Source organism: Vulpes lagopus, chromosome 6 (genome assembly GCF_018345385.1).
Source record: "Vulpes lagopus strain Blue_001 chromosome 6, ASM1834538v1, whole genome shotgun sequence".
Taxonomy (NCBI): domain Eukaryota; kingdom Metazoa; phylum Chordata; class Mammalia; order Carnivora; family Canidae; genus Vulpes; species Vulpes lagopus.
The window spans coordinates 39,537,985-39,554,518 of NC_054829.1; the positions used below are offsets into that span (position 1 = coordinate 39,537,985).

General features: G+C 45.6%; 1 protein-coding gene across 5 annotated transcripts; it reads right to left on the reverse strand.

Annotated features, from left to right (window-relative positions):
* Nucleotides 1-4,449: 4,449 nt before the first annotated feature.
* Nucleotides 4,450-14,145, reverse strand: DACT1 (dishevelled binding antagonist of beta catenin 1). 5 transcript variants are annotated; one of them, XM_041759869.1, is made up of 5 exons: nucleotides 13,637-13,724; nucleotides 11,564-11,613; nucleotides 11,345-11,477; nucleotides 10,433-10,588; nucleotides 4,452-7,650 (listed from the first exon to the last, which is right to left on the reverse strand). In XM_041759869.1, the coding sequence occupies exons 2-5, from the start codon at nucleotides 11,564-11,566 to the stop codon at nucleotides 5,714-5,716; spliced, it is 2,229 nt and encodes a 742-aa protein (XP_041615803.1). In that variant the 5' UTR covers nucleotides 11,567-11,613; nucleotides 13,637-13,724; the 3' UTR covers nucleotides 4,452-5,713. The 5 variants fall into 5 exon arrangements, with proteins under 5 accessions (XP_041615800.1, XP_041615803.1, XP_041615804.1 ...); XM_041759870.1 differs by lacking the exon at nucleotides 13,637-13,724 and adding an exon at nucleotides 12,404-13,573; XM_041759868.1 differs by lacking the exon at nucleotides 13,637-13,724 and adding an exon at nucleotides 12,215-13,573.
* Between the last annotated feature and the right edge of the window lie 2,389 nt (nucleotides 14,146-16,534).

The window sequence follows — 16,534 nt, forward strand, 5'->3', positions numbered from 1 at the left end:
CCCCACAGGGAGCCTGCTTCTCCCTCTGCCTGTGTCTCTGCCTCTCTCCGTGTGTCTCTCATGAAAAAATAAAATCTTTAAAAAAGAAAAAGAATATGGAAATATATACACCAAACTAGTGAGAGTAGGATTTGAGGAGGATTAGCAGAGAATTTAAACACCTATGCTTCGTTCAGATATATTTTTTCTTTTCTGACAATATTTGTAGTTTATTTCACTAAAGGAAAACATTTTATTTTTTTTTTATTTCACTCATATGTGGAATTTTTTTTAATTAATTTTTATTGGTGTTCAATTTACCAACATACAGAAAAACACCCAGTGCTCATCCCGTCAAGTGTCCACCTCAGTGCCCGTCACCCATTCCCCTCCAACACCCGCCCTCCTCCCCTTCCACCACCCCTAGTTCGTTTCCCCGAGTTAGGAGTCTTTATGTTCTGTCTCCCTTCCTGATATTTCCCAACATTTCTTTTCCCTTCCTTTATATTCCCTTTCACTATTATTCATATTCCCCAAATGAATGAGAACATACACTGTTTGTCCTTCTCCGATTGACTTACTTCACTCAGCATAATACCCTCCAGTTCCATCCACGTTGAAGCAAATGGTGAGTATTTGTCGTTTCTAATGGCTGAGTAATATTCCATTGTATACATAGACCACATCTTCTTTATCCATTCATCTTTCGATGGACACCGAGGCTCCTTCCACAGTTTGGCTATTGCGGCCATTGCTGCTATAAACATCGGGGTGCAGGTGTCCCGACGTTTCATTGCATCTGAATCTTTGGGGTAAATCCCCAACAGTGCAATTGCTGGGTCGTAGGGCAGGTCTATTTTTAACTCTTTGAGGAACCTCCACACGGTTTTCCAGAGTGGCTGCACCAGTTCACATTCCCACCAACAGTGTAAGAGGCTTCCCTTTTCTCCGCATCCTCTCCAACATTTGTGGTTTCCTGCCTTGTTAATTTTCTCCATTCTCACTGGTGTGAGGTGGTATCTCATTGTGGTTTTGATTTGTATTTCCCTGATGGCAAGTGATGCAGAGCATTTTCTCATGTGCATGTTGGCCATAGATCAATGGAACAGAATGGAGAACCCAGAAGCGGACCCTGAAATGTACGGTCAACTAATATTCGATAAAGGAGGAAAGACTATCCATTGGAAGAAAGACAGTCTCTTCAATAAATGGTGCTGGGAAAATTGGACATCCACATGCAGAAGAATGAAACTGGACCACTCTCTTTCACCATACACAAAGATAAACTCAAAATGGATGAGAGATCTAAATGTGAGACAAGAGTCCATCAAAATCATAGAAGAGAACACAGGCAACACCCTTTTTGAGCTCGGCCACAGTAACTTCTTGCAAGATACATCCACAAAGGCAAAAGAAACAAAAGCAAAAATGAACTATTGGGACTTCATCAAGATAAGAAGCTTTTGCACAGCAAAGGATACAGTCAACAAAACTAAAAGACAACCTACAGAATGGGAGAAGATATTTGCAAATGACATATCAGATAAAGGGCTAGTTTCCAAAATCTATAAAGAACTTATTAAACTCAACACCAAAGAAGCAAACAATCCAATCATGAAATGGGCAAAAGACATGAAGAGAAATCTCACAGAGGAAGACAAGGAAAACATTTTAAAGAGGTTGTTTTTTTTTTTTTTTTTTGTCGTTTGTAACAACAATGGCAGTTATTTTGTCACCAAAAATAATGAACAAAACCCAACTTTCCAAGTGCAGTACAGATGCTAGCTACACCGAAGTCAAGCAATGGACAGAGGAGGACAAACACAGGGTTCTTTGAAAATCCTGTTTTTCACGCTTTTCTTCATTTGACATTGTCACCTAAAATGTAATTATTCAGAAGCTGGTTTTCAGAAAGCATCCCCTTCTGAGAATAATGCTCATTGAGAACAACTTGGAAATGATTCAAGAACTGACTGCAGGTCACAGTTGCCATAAACAATAAACTTGATAGCGTGGCCCCAAAGAGATTGGATCATGGTATTAGAAAAGATGCAGAGATCATCCCCTTACTTGTGCTTGACTTAATCAGGTAGTCAAAGAAATTCTAGTCCAAACAAAATGACTGGTTGCATATAAAAACAAATGAATAGCAAAAGAGTAACGTTTTGAAGAACTGAGTTGTCTGAGAGGTCTTGCTAAAAAGATGTCTCATTTAAAAAAGAAACAAGATGTCTTACCTTTATAGGCATGGAGAAATCACTTGCTATGTTCCAAAGTTAAAAACCTTCTCAGAGATAGGTATAGATGAGTATAGGAAAAGAAAATTTCTAAGACAAAATTTAAAAAATGGTTAAGGAATTTTTGTTGCATTTAAATTTAGCATCTGAAAAAGTAATTATAATTAAGTACATTTCATAGTAAATATGAGATTGGGCTGATTCCAGTTTCCTTTTAACAAAATTTATCCTCCCGTTGGCCAAATTTGGGACATGTTGCGCATCAAAAACAAACAATAACTATGATTATTAAATATCAAATGAATAAACATCCATGATTCCATTGTGATGTTCAAAAAAGAAAAAGGGGTGTTATCAACAATAGCCAAACTATGGAGAGAGCCCAAATGTCCATCGAAAGATGAATAAAGATTAGCTATAATGGATATATACAATGAAATATTACTCAAGTAATGTTATTTGAATATTACTTTAAAAAAGAAATCTTGCCATTTGCAAAGTGAATGAACTAGAGGATATTATGCTAAGTGAAATAAGTCAGTGAGAGAAAGACAAATACCATATGATCTCACTCATATGTGGAATTTAAGGAAGAAAACAGATGGTCATACAGGAAGGCAGAAAAGAGAAAAAGGAGAGAGGGAAACAAACCATACATAAGAGACTCAACATAAGAGAACAGTCGATGGAGGGAGTTGGAGGGGGATGGACTAGGTGGGTGATAGGTATTACAGAGGACACTTGTGACGAGCACTGGGTGTCGTATGTAAGTGATCAATCACTGAATTCTACTCCAGAAACCAATATTGCACTGTATGTTAACTAAAATTTAAATTAAAAAAAGAAAAAGGGGGAAAAATAAGGAAAGCCTTTTTTTTTTTTTGAAGAATGTAGAAGATATTTAGAAAACCACCATTTTGAATTCCCAAAGCAATAATTGGTTTAGGCAAGATTCAGCAGTGTAAGCTAAAGCCATTAAGTGGAAAGTTGTGAAGAATATCCACACAATATTGAAGAATCACCCACAAATAATTACCATTTGCAAAGAGAAATTTTATAATGGAGAAATCACTGCTCACCCACTTAACCAAGGGATCACTCTTATATTCAGTAATAGCAGGGCATCCTGATCTTATGTTTCTTAATGTGAAGCTATAAAAACACACAAGATCACTAGTGAAATCTTGTCAAGAATGTTTAGCCTGGGGCACCTGGGTTCAGTGGTTGAGCATCTGCCTTTGGCTCAGGTTGTGATCCCCGGGTCCTGGGAGGGAGTCCCTCATCAGGCTCCTCACAGGGAGTCTGCTTCTCCCTCTGCCTATGTCTCTGCCTCTCTCTGTGTGTCTCTCATGAATAAATAAATAAAATCTTAAAAAAGAAAGAAAGAATGTTTAACCTGAATCTAATCAAGCCTTAACACAACCTACAGGAAATAGAAGGACTAGGCGTTAAAACACAGTATAAGGAACCAACCAAATCCAGAATGTGGGCCCTTCTATGAGACAACTGTCCGGACTTCAAAAACACAATGTCATGTTTAAGAAATGTGGGTAGACTAAACCAAAAAGACTATAAAGATCTACAACCAAATGCCACATACTAACTGAATCCTGGTGAGGAAAAGGGAAGAAGATGCTGTTACAAAATTCTGAAACAAACTGGAAAATTTGAATAGAAATTAAATATTTGATGATATTAAGAATTATTGTCAGTTTTCCTTAGGTATGATCTTGATGTTGTAGTTCTATACAGAATTTCCTTATTCTTAGGAAATACATGCTTAAGTGTTGAGATGAAATATCAAGATGCCTGAAATTTACTCTAAAATAGTACAGCAGTGTGGTGGAGGGAGGATTGCCAAAATCTGTCCTTAACCTTCAAAACCAGTAATATGGTCTAACCCAATACATATGTAAAGAGAGTTAAAGCAAGTGTTAGGAATTGTTAGCAACTGTTGAATCTGGGTGTTGGCTATACAGGTGTTTACTGCACTATCATTTCAACTTTTCCATGTCGGAAATTCTTTTATACTGCAGAGTTGGGGGACGGGGAAGACTCTTTTCTGAAATATTTTCCTTAGAAGACATCTACCAAATTTACCTTAAATTTTAAAGAAGTATCTTATCTATTCTAAAGAAGTGGTTTGCTTTTCCTCATTTGTTTACTTACCATCCATTTATAGCCTTTGCCTAAAGCTTGCTTTAATTATTGCAAATATTCTAATGCTAGAATTGAAAACCCAAAATAATCGGCACAAGATTTATGTGTAACTGGTTTTATATCCAAACAACAAACTTAACAGCAGTAAAACAAATTGTTTATTACAGCATAAAATGTGTTATATTAAATTTACACAATGATATATAAAAAACACATACTGTTTATATCATACAGTAATTTAACATCCATAGAAATATCAAAACAAATACTACTCATGCACAAAACATGCATATATTGGTATAAAAAACAATTTACACAATACTGCTTACCAAAACAAATTTTTTTTTTTTTTTTTTTAAAAAGCCCTTCCAGACAGGGTCAGTGATCCAATCTGGACTGGATTGCACTAAAATGCTTGGGCCAATGCTTAGGTGGCACCATACTCAGTGAGCAATTCTGGGCTTGGAGTTACACTCAAGGGTTATTTCATTAGGAGTGAATTTCTCAGGACCCAAGGACCAAAATTTACCCCAAAGGCAAGTCCTTCCAAGAAGAAATGGCTGGATCTGCTGCAAATTACGGAGGAAGAGAAAGGCATCAAAATGTTGGCTAATTGGCCCAGAAAGGGTTATGTAACCAGGGCCTAGGCACCAAGTGTGGCAAAAGTTTGAGTGAATCCTTTTACAGTTATTACCAGCATCCTACCCAGAGGTCACCAGCTCTGGATTTAGGGTCTGGTCTTCAAGTTCCCAGTCCAGTAAACCAAACCGTTCTGAGAAGAAAATAGAATGGGGATACATCTAAGAAAGGGGGACTACATAAAAAATTACAGAAAACAATGACTGTCCATCGTACCTACTTCACACAATTGTATGTGATGCCTCTCGATGGGAAAACCCTCATGGAGACACAGCCCTAGAGAACCAAGACGCAATGTATGTCTAAATTCCACCCACCTGACCTTCGGATCAAAAGGCCCCATCCCAGCAAGCCTTGAACGCCGAAACCTGTGCCTTCACAGATGCTCAGAGAATTTCCAATAAGAGTCACCTGATACCACAAAATTCATCCACTATCACCACCATTAAAAACCCAGTATTTACTCCTAGCCAGCAAAACGTTCTTTACCTTCCACTAAAGGCACTAGTATCCCTACAGGATGAAGACGAGACAAAGCACCTCAAGTCTATCTCAACAAAAGCAAAGCATTCCGTGGAACCGTCACACACACGCACGCACACGCACAAATAAGACGCCGCCTTTTCCGCTATGAAACTAGAAAACACCCCAGTCTCCACCACCACCACCACTTAGCCACCCCCTCCCCGGGGTGCCCCTCAAACAGTCGTCATGAGCTTCAGAGAGCCCGACCGAAAGCGGAGGATTTTCTTCTTGAGGTTATGCGAGGCCTTAATTTTGACAAAGGTCTTCGTGGGGTTGCTGTGGAGGTCCGGGGCTGCCACCGCCTGGATGGGGAGGGTCTGCACAAACTGGGACCAAATCAGGCCCCCGCTTTCCTCCGAGTCGCTGGAGCTCGTGCTGTCGCCCGCGAAGTCCCCGTCGCTCACGCTGGACTCGCTGTCCCCGAAGCAGTTGGTGGTGTAGTTGCTGCGCTCGTCCTCGCTGGTGTCGAGCACCGTGGAGTGGAAGAGGGACTCGCACTCGGCCGAGTACTCGGAGTCGCTGGCCACGTAGGCGTAGGGGCTGCTGTAGGGCAGCGGCACGGCGGCGGGGAACAGCCCCACGTGCTCGCGCCGCCGCCGCGACCTGCGCAGGGCCTCCTCCAGCGAGACCTCGGCGGCCGAGCGCCACCGCCGCGACTCGGCTCGCTTGTGCTTGGGCTTGGCCACCAGCGTCTCCCGGCCGTGGCCGTGGCCGTGCGCCCTGGCCCCCGCCGCCCGCTGGCCCGCACCCAGCCCCCGGCACGCCGCACCCGCCTCGGGCTGGCCGGCCCCGCCCTTCCGCCCCCGGGACGAGGCCTTCCGGAGCCTCTTGTTTGTATCCACGTCGTCGGGGAAGCGGCACTTCTTGCCGGCGGCCGCGCGGCTCTTCTCCCTCGCGGGCGGGAGCGCGCCGTCGGGCGCGTGGAGACCCTGCGCCCCCCGGTGCCTCGGGGCGGAGCGCGGGGCGGCTGGGGTCCGGGCGCCGCGGTGGGGCCGGGCGGCCGCCGCCTGCAGGCCCGGGGCGGACGGCGCCCTGGCCGGGGGCCCTTCCTCCAGGCTTTGGGAGGAGGAGCCCTCGCTCTTGAAATCCAGCGCCGGCCGCTCCTCCGGCGCGAAAGCTGAAGACGGCGGCGCTGCAGCAGGGGCCGCAGCGGGCGGAGCAGGGGCCGCAGAGGGCGCTGCAGCAGGGGCCGGCTGCAGGCCGCCTCTCTGGGACACCTTTCTCAGTGGCTGCACGACTCTGTTCTCCTGCGGCGGGGCGGGGCCCCCCCCGGGGCTCTCCTTCGGAGAGGCGGCTGGGACCTGAACGCCGTCCTTGGGGGACTCCCCTGTCGCAGCCGTGGGACACCGGGCGTGGTCCTGGGCAGCTGGCTTGGCACTTCTGGGCAGATGCTTGCTTGGGAGTTCAGTGGCAGCGCCTGGCGAGCAGGCCTCCGGCGGGGACAACAGCCTCTTGCTCTCCAGGGGTTCTGCCTTTGATTCTTTTGACCACTGCTTCAGTGGGGAGAATGTCCCGTTGTCCAAAGAGGGGATCCCGCCAGAGGGCAAAAGCACCTGTTTAGAATTCTTAAGGTTCCCGCTGTTGCCCTGTGAGACGCCCCCAGTCACTCTGACACAGACGCTCCCGTTCCTCAGAAGGCCCTTCGTGGGATCAGCACTCACGCTGGTTCTTGGTTTGTTGGTCCTTACAGGGTGTGTTTTTTTCTGCACCAGGCTCAGAATGTAGCCATCCATTCTCTTACTGGATGAAGGGTGGGGAGCAGACCACAAACTACCTGGAGACGGTAAGGAAGTGTCTGTCTTCATGGCGTCCAGCTCAGATCCAACGCAAATGTCACTGGCATGGTTACCAAGCCTCTCCTCTTCCCTCAGAGGGCTGCCCGTCAGGCAAAGGAGAAACATTGGACTCTGCACCGCCACGGCGTGAAGTGGACTGGGATAGCGATAGACATCATTCCCGTTTTTAGACACCAGATCACACTGGTACTTGGGATTCACATCTGCAATGACACCAAGGGAATTAAATTGTGATGCAGAGGAGGAATGGCACACTGCCCCTGAGGCCTGGTCTTCACAGTGGCCTTCTTTACTTTCCAACCATCCTATGAGATCTGAAAAACATTTAAAGGTACACTCTGAAGAAATGAATTAGCCATCAGCTTGACTCAGGCCAATTTCTACGAAAACAAATTCATCGGTAGAGAGAATGGTAAAGAATCAACAACTATTCCTACAAGCTACTGTACTCTTTTACATACAGTCCATACTACTGGATGAGGGAAGAAATATTTAACAAAGAACTTTGTAACAAGAAATGATACATCTTAAAATATTGCGCCACTAAAAATACTTTCAAACTATTGAATATTATGGGGGAAATGCTTTAAAGTTTAGTGAAAATCATGATATAATACCAGACTATGATGATAATTTTATTAACTGTATGTATGCAAAGAAATAAGTCTGAGATGAAGCACACCAAGATGCCAATAGTAGCATAGCAGTGTAGTGAGAAAACAGGTGAGATTTACTTCTTTATTTTCTATTTTCTAAATTTTCAATAAGTATGCACTGCATTTAGAACTGGAAAAAAAAAACACACTTTTTGAGTCATTCTTTCTCTGGGCTACTCTATCTGTGTTATATTCCTGGTTTCCTTTTGAAATGCTGCAGATAAACTGTACTTTCTGGGAGCTTTCTCCTCATTTTCTATTTTCTTAGACCTAGTTCTTAATGACATATGTTCAAGTATAACTGTCAACTGGAAATTCAAAGAAACTGATCAAATTTCAGTGGAGACCAACCAAATATAAATAATAATCACCTTTAAAAAAAATAATCACCTTATATTTTCAATAATGACACTAAAAAATAAAACAATATTTTTAAATAGGAAAGAATTCTTGATAAGGTTTCAAAAGATTGAATTGTATTAATGAATAAATTTTCCATATCTCAAAAACATAGATGCCAAAATACAATGAAATCAAGCTTTCTTGCTTAATTAAATGATTTTGATGTCTTACCTTGGTGACTATTATAAATATCAAATCTCCTTAATGAACTTCAGCTAAGGAAAATCATACTTTCTATTACTATTTAATATATCCTATATTATATTTACTCAAATATTGAAAACCTACTATGTACCAGAATCTATGTAAATTGGTTAATTTAAAGGAAAGCTCCATGACATTCGATGATGATTAGCATCCCTGGGGGAAAATACAGTCTGGACCCAGAAATGATATGATTCATTTGTAAAGAAAAGATTTTTCTACAAATGCTGTGTCTTTACCTCCCACCTCCACTCTTAATAAATAACTAATTGTAAGAAAGGGAATCTTTTCTAGCTAATATCATTGCCCAGCCCCCCTCCTCCACTACTCTATCTTTGCCCTACATTTAAAACATTGCCCTACATTTACCTATATTTTACTGTTCTGTCCCTGTTCCCTACTTAGAGTTAAGGAACAAGACAGACATCTCAGTCCCCAAGGCCCAGTACAACTGTCTCAATTATGTGAAGATGTGGCATTTGGGAGATCAGGGGTCTGTCTTCAAGGAAAACCTATACCAAAGTGCCTTTAATGGGTTTTAAAGCTTCCCTCTGAAACCAGATCTGCAGAGTGAAGAGAAACAATTACCAATGAACTTGAAGCCTAGACACTCTAGGTAACACAGATTTGTGCTTCCCCAAATGATTACTGCTGACAGCACACAGTACAAACACAAAGAAAACAGCCAGTTAGCAGCCTCAGTTATTTGGCTTTATTTCTGCATTGCTTAGATCTCAAAAATTCACCCTTCCACCCAAGTGAAGGACACAGAGAAGAGAAACCGAGAGTGCAATGACTTGTGCTGCACCTACAGCTCCTCTCCATGTTTTCTCTGCTCTTCTGAGGAACCAGAGTAAAGCAGAATGAAGAAAGGAGTCCCAAGTTTCAGCAACAACTCTGCCATTCAGCAAATGAGGAGCTTCTGACGAGCTGATTTATAAAACCAAATTCCTCCTCTGTTCAATGAGAAGGTCGAACACAAAAATTTCTAAATTTCCTTGGTGTGGTGGAAAAAACTAGGACCTGACAGTTAGTCCTGAGCTTGAATCCTGCCTCTACTTCTCACTAGCTCTGTAACCTTAGACAATTAACCTAACCTCACTAGACCTTATTTTTCTGAGACATATGATGGAGCTAACGATACTTGCACACCCTACAGAACTACTGGGAGGATTCAAAGGAGGTCAATGTATGCAGAGCATCCAGTACAGTGACATACAGTGGAAATGCAGAAACTCTTCCAATACCAACAACAGCAAGACTCTCTCCGGAGGTCACTGCAAGGAAGGTTCCAAAATGAGGGACCGTGGCACATGGCTCAGGGGAATCTCATCCCACCCACCTGCCAGAAGAAAAGACAGCTGCCATCGTACAGGACAGTCTAGATAACCTGGGGAGGGGGAGGTGGGAGGGTGGGCACTGCTCCCTGAAGTACCAATCAGTCTGGCAGATATATTTAATTTAGTGTAAGCCTGAGCTTTAAATGATTTAAAAAAAAAAAAAAAAAAAAGATCCAAAGTGCTTTTCAAAAGAAAATGCAAACAAGTTAAACAAACAGCAAAGGCTCACAAACAGAGCACCAAAACCTGTAATATTGGGACAGGATTTCTAATGATAAGCTATCTTACCACCATCAGCTAACTGTTACCCAAAGAGGACTTGAATAGTGGTCATCGTGGTTCTAGATCAACAATGTCATGAAATGTAGCACATTGATGAAATTCTCTGACCTTTTGTTTTTCTACCAATAGAAGGGGTTCTGGAGCTAGATAATCTTTAAGAGCCTTTGACCCCCTTCCAGTTAAAAATGTCTATCAATTCTAAAAAGTCTTACCTGCAGATTTGGGGCAACCATCTGAGATAGTCAAGGTTGCCTCCAAGGGGCTGCAAAAACAGGTGCTGGAATGACAACTCGATAAACACTCACTGAAGACCGAGTTAGAGGAATTGGAAAGGGATCCTGAAGCCCCATCACTCAGCTCATAAAACCCTACAAATAAAAACACCATTTGGAATTAAGATCATGTCAAGCAATATACACATTTGTGCTTAAAAAGAAAAGAGTTAATCAACTAGGAAAGATAGGAAAGGGAGGCTTCCTTGGGTGGGAGGTGGAGGGGGGCACAATTTTGGTCCACTGGATTTAGTGTTGTGACTGTATGATTTTATTTCAAGCAACTCTTAGGAAAAGAGAAAGAGCTCATTGGATACATTTCAAAGTTACTCTCACTCTCAAATTAACCTTCCTCCTCCTTGACCCCACCTTTAAAGATGTGCAAGGAAAGAGACTTAGGTCTGTCAAAACCTCAACTTCATCACAAATGTTTCAAAAAAGAATAATTTGAAGAAAAAAAAATCTAGTTAAGGAGCCAAATGGCTTAAAAGAAAAAAAAAAAAAAAACTTTTGAAGTGGTCTCAGGAAGCTGAAGTGTGACAAATTTTCTAGCCCAGTTCTGACTTTCTCAAGTTTCAAAGGAGGACTGCTCTTCCAGAAATTTGAATAGAAGCTTTTATTTTTACACTCAGGGGACTCCAGTCAGATCAATCTCATTATTAAAAATTTTTTCATCTGGTTTTATTTCCCTCTCATACAACTGAATGGCAGACTGCTTTTTTTTTTTTTTTTTTTAATCCTCTTTGCACTAGAAACAAACTCCATTGCCATTTGCAGGTCTGGGAATGTTAAACACTGGGGGCTGAAGTAGAACTTGAGTGCAGAATGCTGTCCTTGTGCTCACATACTCACCTGAGCTGGGCCGACTATCTGTCTCCAGGTGCTCTTCAGATGTCTTTTCTACATCCAGTCTAAGGTCGCTTATCTGCTTGTCAAGTTCTTGCAACTGATTCAACAAACCAGCATCTCTTCTCCGCAAACAATTCTGATTAGGAAGAAACACAGAAAAGAAAAATGAACACGTGTTTGGTCACAAAGAACCAGAAAGTCTGCTCTTAGGCTTCAAATTACCATTTGGAGAGTTCACTAAATCTTCCAAAACCAAAATCTTACTGGATGACCTGAAAAAAAATTTTTTTTGAATCTTCAAGAATATGTCCTATTGTTTAGTTTTACTTCCTTACATTCTGTGGTGCTATAGTTTCTTCATAAAAACAGGACTTGCTTTTTGTTTCAATGAATATATGCAAACTCACTTTTTATAGGTAAGGACAAGAAAACGAGATTTAGAAAAAAATCCTCTGCGTACAGCCAATTTTTTACAAAACCGTACTTCACAGTAGACTCTTTAATTTGAAGTCAGAGTGTAAGATATTTCCTACAATACACTATACTCTTACTTAGGTGAGATTTTCTGGCCAAATGTCCCACAGAGTTTTGTTTTCTATTAGCTGCTTTGTGGGGTTTAATCAGTCTTAGGGCCTTTGAAAGTGAGAAACTAATACTAATAGCCAGTGCCAAGTATAATGTGAGCTGGCAAAATCCAAAACCCTCAAGGGAAGGTCCATCAAGATTTGAACACAACTCGGGTTTCCAAGGGTGACAGATCTGTAGCGCTAACTCACACCGCCACCTAGTGCTTCCTATTGCTGGGAAAGCAAAAGAACTCAAAAGGCATCTGGTTCAAATCATGAATGCCAAGTCTACAAATGAAAATAGTACCACAAAACGCTGGGCTGAAATTCTCCTGACATGCTGTCTTGCTCCCCTCCAGGGGACAACAGGAATGTGCCACTCACAATCTTGAAACTCGTGAAGAGAAAAAGGTGCTATTGCACAAGACAATGCATAAAACGTCAACGACCAGGCATTACTGGCAGGAATGAACTCACATCCATGTTACATACAGACCTGGTCTACTTCCAAAGAAACAGGAAAACGCCAAAACAGGTATTGCACAAACCAGGGCACATCTTCAGAAAAACAGACGCAAAGGAGTATCTATTCCAGTCCTGTCTGTCCCTTGGTTTTAAAAGCTTGTAGACAAAAACCGTGCATGCCTGTTTGCTAGAATGCGTTTCTCCAGGAAAAAAGGAACCAAAGTAAAACCCCTCTGATGCCGAGAGAGAGAAAGAGGAGAGAGAAAAATTATCTGAAAAAGAGAGAATACAAGAAACCCCCTTGACAATTAACCACATGGCATCACCTATGTTCACTATTGCAGGAGGGACCTTATCTAGCATGTGTCCGGTCTCAGACAGTATCACATGGTCAGAAAAAGCTTTTTTTTTTTCTCTCTCTCTCTGTTTTCAAAACTACATTTTTGAGGTCACCATAACAAAGCTGCCGCCATTATTCTGAGGCGGGGTCAAAAGCTGCTCATCAATACATTGAGCGCCAAAGTTCTTGTTCTTCCCCATGAACGCAGATGGCACAGAACGACTGAGCCACGGACGGAGATACATGCCGCCCAGGGGCAGGTTCTCTCTTCTCCCACCTCCACCACCAATCGCACGAAACAGGAGAGGACGGGGCACTCTCTCCAGCCAAATCTCTATCATTTGCGTGTTTTTGCTGTGCCTCCTACAAAGGGCTTCTATTTGAAATTAGGCGGCAGCCCCGGCCGGAGCTGGCACGCCGAGAGCCCCGGGAGGGCCAGCGCCCCCTCCGCGCGCGCTTCCGCGTAATCGTAAAATTCAGCTTCGGACAGTTAACCCGGCCGCCAGCCCCCTCCCCGGCTTTTGTCCCCTCTCGGCGGGAGGACGTGGAGCTAAGACACCCCCCCCCCCAAACGAGATGGTGTTTTAAAGGAGGGCAGCATTCGGGGCGAGGGCGCTGCGGTCGTCTAACCCGAGACACCGAAGGTTACGGCCCGGCGCCTCCAGAATCCCGAAGGCAGCGCCGCCAGCCGTCCTGCACCCGCGCGGGGTCGCCACCTGGCACAAAGCGGGCACCCGCCACACACGCGCGGGCGCCGGCGGCCCACGCAGGAAGGGGGAGGGTCCCGGAACCCGGAGAGCCCCCACCCCGCGCGCGCGCGCCCCGCCAAGCCGGAGGCGCTCTGGCGCCCACCCCCAGACCACCTACCCGAAGCCCGGCCCCCGTGCGGGGGCAGCCGTGCCTCTACCTCCAGGCACGACCTACCAATTGCTTCCGCAGCAGCAAGATATTCTCCTCCAGGAACTTCTCCTCCAGGCGGCTGCGCTGCGCCGCCTCCGCCGGCAGCTCCCCAGCGCGGGGCGCCGCGACGCCTGCACCCCCCGCACCCCCCGCACCCCCGGCGCCGCGCAGGGCGCCCCGCACCAGCAGCTCCTGGCGCTGGCGCAGGTACCCCAGCTCCGCCAGCCCGGCCAGCGTGGCCTCCTGCCGCTCCCGGGTGCGCTGCCGCTCCGTGTCCGCCTCGCCCTTCTCCCGCCAGCGCCCCTCGGGCTCCGCCGCGCGCTGCTCGCCCCGGCCCGGCGCCTGCGGCTCCAGCTCCCTCGCCGGCCCGGCCGCGCTCGGCTTCATGGCCCCCACCCTTGCAGCGAGCACCCGCCACCGCAGCCGGGCCGCCCGGGACGGAGCAGCGCGGGCTAGGGCCGCCGCGGCCGCGGGCTCATGCCGCCCTGAGACGGGGCACGGCGCCGGGGCGACCGCCAGAAGCGCTCGGGACCCGCTCGCGGCCGCGGGCTGCAGCCGTCCGGGCCCGGGCGGCGCCGTCCGCTGTCGCCGCGCCGCCCCCGCCGCGGCCCCGCAGCTGATAACGCCCTGCCCGGCGCTACGTCACGCGCGGCGGCCCGGCCCCCCCCCCCCCCCGGCGCCCGGCGCCCGCCTCCCGCCTCCCGCCTCCCGCCTCCGCTCCGAGGCCCGCTCCCCCGGGCGTCCCCCTCTCCTGTCGGGGGCGCCGGCCTCCTCCGAGCTCGGCGCTCCCTGCTCCTCCCTCTCTCCTCCCCCGCCCTTCCCGCGGCGGGCCTCCTCGCCCCCTTTTCGGGTTTACGGCGCCCAGTTTTTGCCTCGTTCCCTATTGGTCCCTTTGCCTCGCACAAAGCGAGGGGCGAGCGCCCGGAGCCCCAGCATCCTGTTACAGGCGGCCTCGCCCCCGGCAGGGTCGCGGAGGGACGCGGCGCGGGGCTCCCCGGAGAACTTTCTGAAACTCGACCGACTCGCAGCGCACAGCCTTAACCCGCCCCCACGGCCGCCGGTCACGGCCGCTCACGCCCATTTAGGTCCCTTCACCTTGCCAAGCGGGGTACTCCGAGCGCCTTCAGAGGCCGTTTCCGCGGCTTGGGTGTCTTTGGCTCCGCTTTGCAAAGGCAGGCACTAAACACTGTGCAATGTTCTAAAGCTGCCTAACTCTTAGTTTCGTGGCTTGCTGATTTATTATTTATTTATTTATTTATTTATTTATTATTGATTTCAGAAGGCAGATACAATTAGGCAGGAGGATGTCGCTGTAAAGCAAGCGGTTGCAGCAATTCGGGGTTTCATGCTTGCGCGCGCGCCTGCGCGCCCTGGTTTTTGTTTGAATTTTTTTTTTTTTTTATTTTTTATTGTTGTTATTTGCTATCTTGGGCAAACCACAAGAGCTCGGACTCTGAAAGCAGACTGTCTGAATGTGAATCCTGTTCCAGCCTTCACCAGCTGTGCAGACAACTTACTTTGCCTCTCTGTGCCTCTCTTTCCCCCGGGTAAAATGGAACTAACAGAATATGCCTGTTACAAGACTTGTAGATAATGCGGCAGGGTGTGTGTGTGGGGGGGGGGGGGGGGTGTTTACAACGTGGCAGGCACATACATAGTAAGGATTATATGAGTTGTGGCTTTTTTTTTTTTTTTCTTCCAGAGGGACCTATAAACTTTCCCCCAAAGTAGCATGTGTGAAATGGTCACCTCTGCTTGGGACACTGGTGGCGGGGGCTTCCACTGGGATAGAGGTCTGGAAATGCCACCAGCTGGCTTGTCTATGGAAAAGCACCATATCTACTTTAAAAATCAATACATCAAAGAGCCTCAGAAATTGAATCCAACAAGTCACAACCTGCTGCAGTTCAGACAGTGTTGTGCGAAGGAATGCATCCTATATCATTATTTCAGACTCTTGCACCTTTGCCCAGCTGCCCTTTTTACCCTGTGTGGTCTAACCTTCCCTCCAAGATCTGTTCATTTCCCTCCTCTGAACTCCAGGTAACTGTACGAATATCTGATTCTTACCAAATGCTGTTTGGTTCTTTACCTGGGCGTGTACACATGTATATATGTATGTGGGTGTTTATGTGTATTTCTTCTCTCCAATTACGATATAAAAGTTCCGCGAAGCCAGAGGCTGTTTTAATAGCCTTTTAATATTACTGTACTCAAAATAGTGCCTTGCAAGCCTTCAACTGATGATCTCTAGAGACTCAAGAAAATGTAGGTTGGTTGTAAATTGCTTTCACATTAACACACGAACTGAATTGATGGCACCCATTTAATCTCTGCAACAAGTAGAATCAACTCAACATTTACTTTACAAAAACAACAAAAACCAAAGTTCCCTTGCCACACTCCATTGACTCTCCATTGCTGTCTTCACAGACATAAAAGAAACTGTAACTGTAGTCATGATTCATAATTAACAAGATTGTATATTAGATCTAAAAACAGAATTATGTTCAAAAAACTTTGGCATACAAAATCAATTCTATTCAGGTCATCTCTTCTTTATGCCTACTGTGTGCCAAACAATTCACTTAGTGATGCAGGAACTAATTTTCCTCCATGACATTAGTATGAAGGCACCAAAGGATCATGACAGATCCTACATACTAAAGGCCACTCACTCATGTTCTCTATCATTGTCTCATTCTATTAATTTCTAAGCAAGCTTCTTGCTTTCTAGCTCCGAATTAGATTCCTTTTGGCTGGGTGGAGTCTATCATTGTGGCCTGGGTTATGTCACACATCGACAACTGTATTTATATAGTTGAGGGAGGAGAAAAGCTGAAACATGTTTTACACACTACTAATAAATCTTGTTAAAGTGGACAGACAAATCACTATGTCTCCAAACCTCCCCTCCATCCC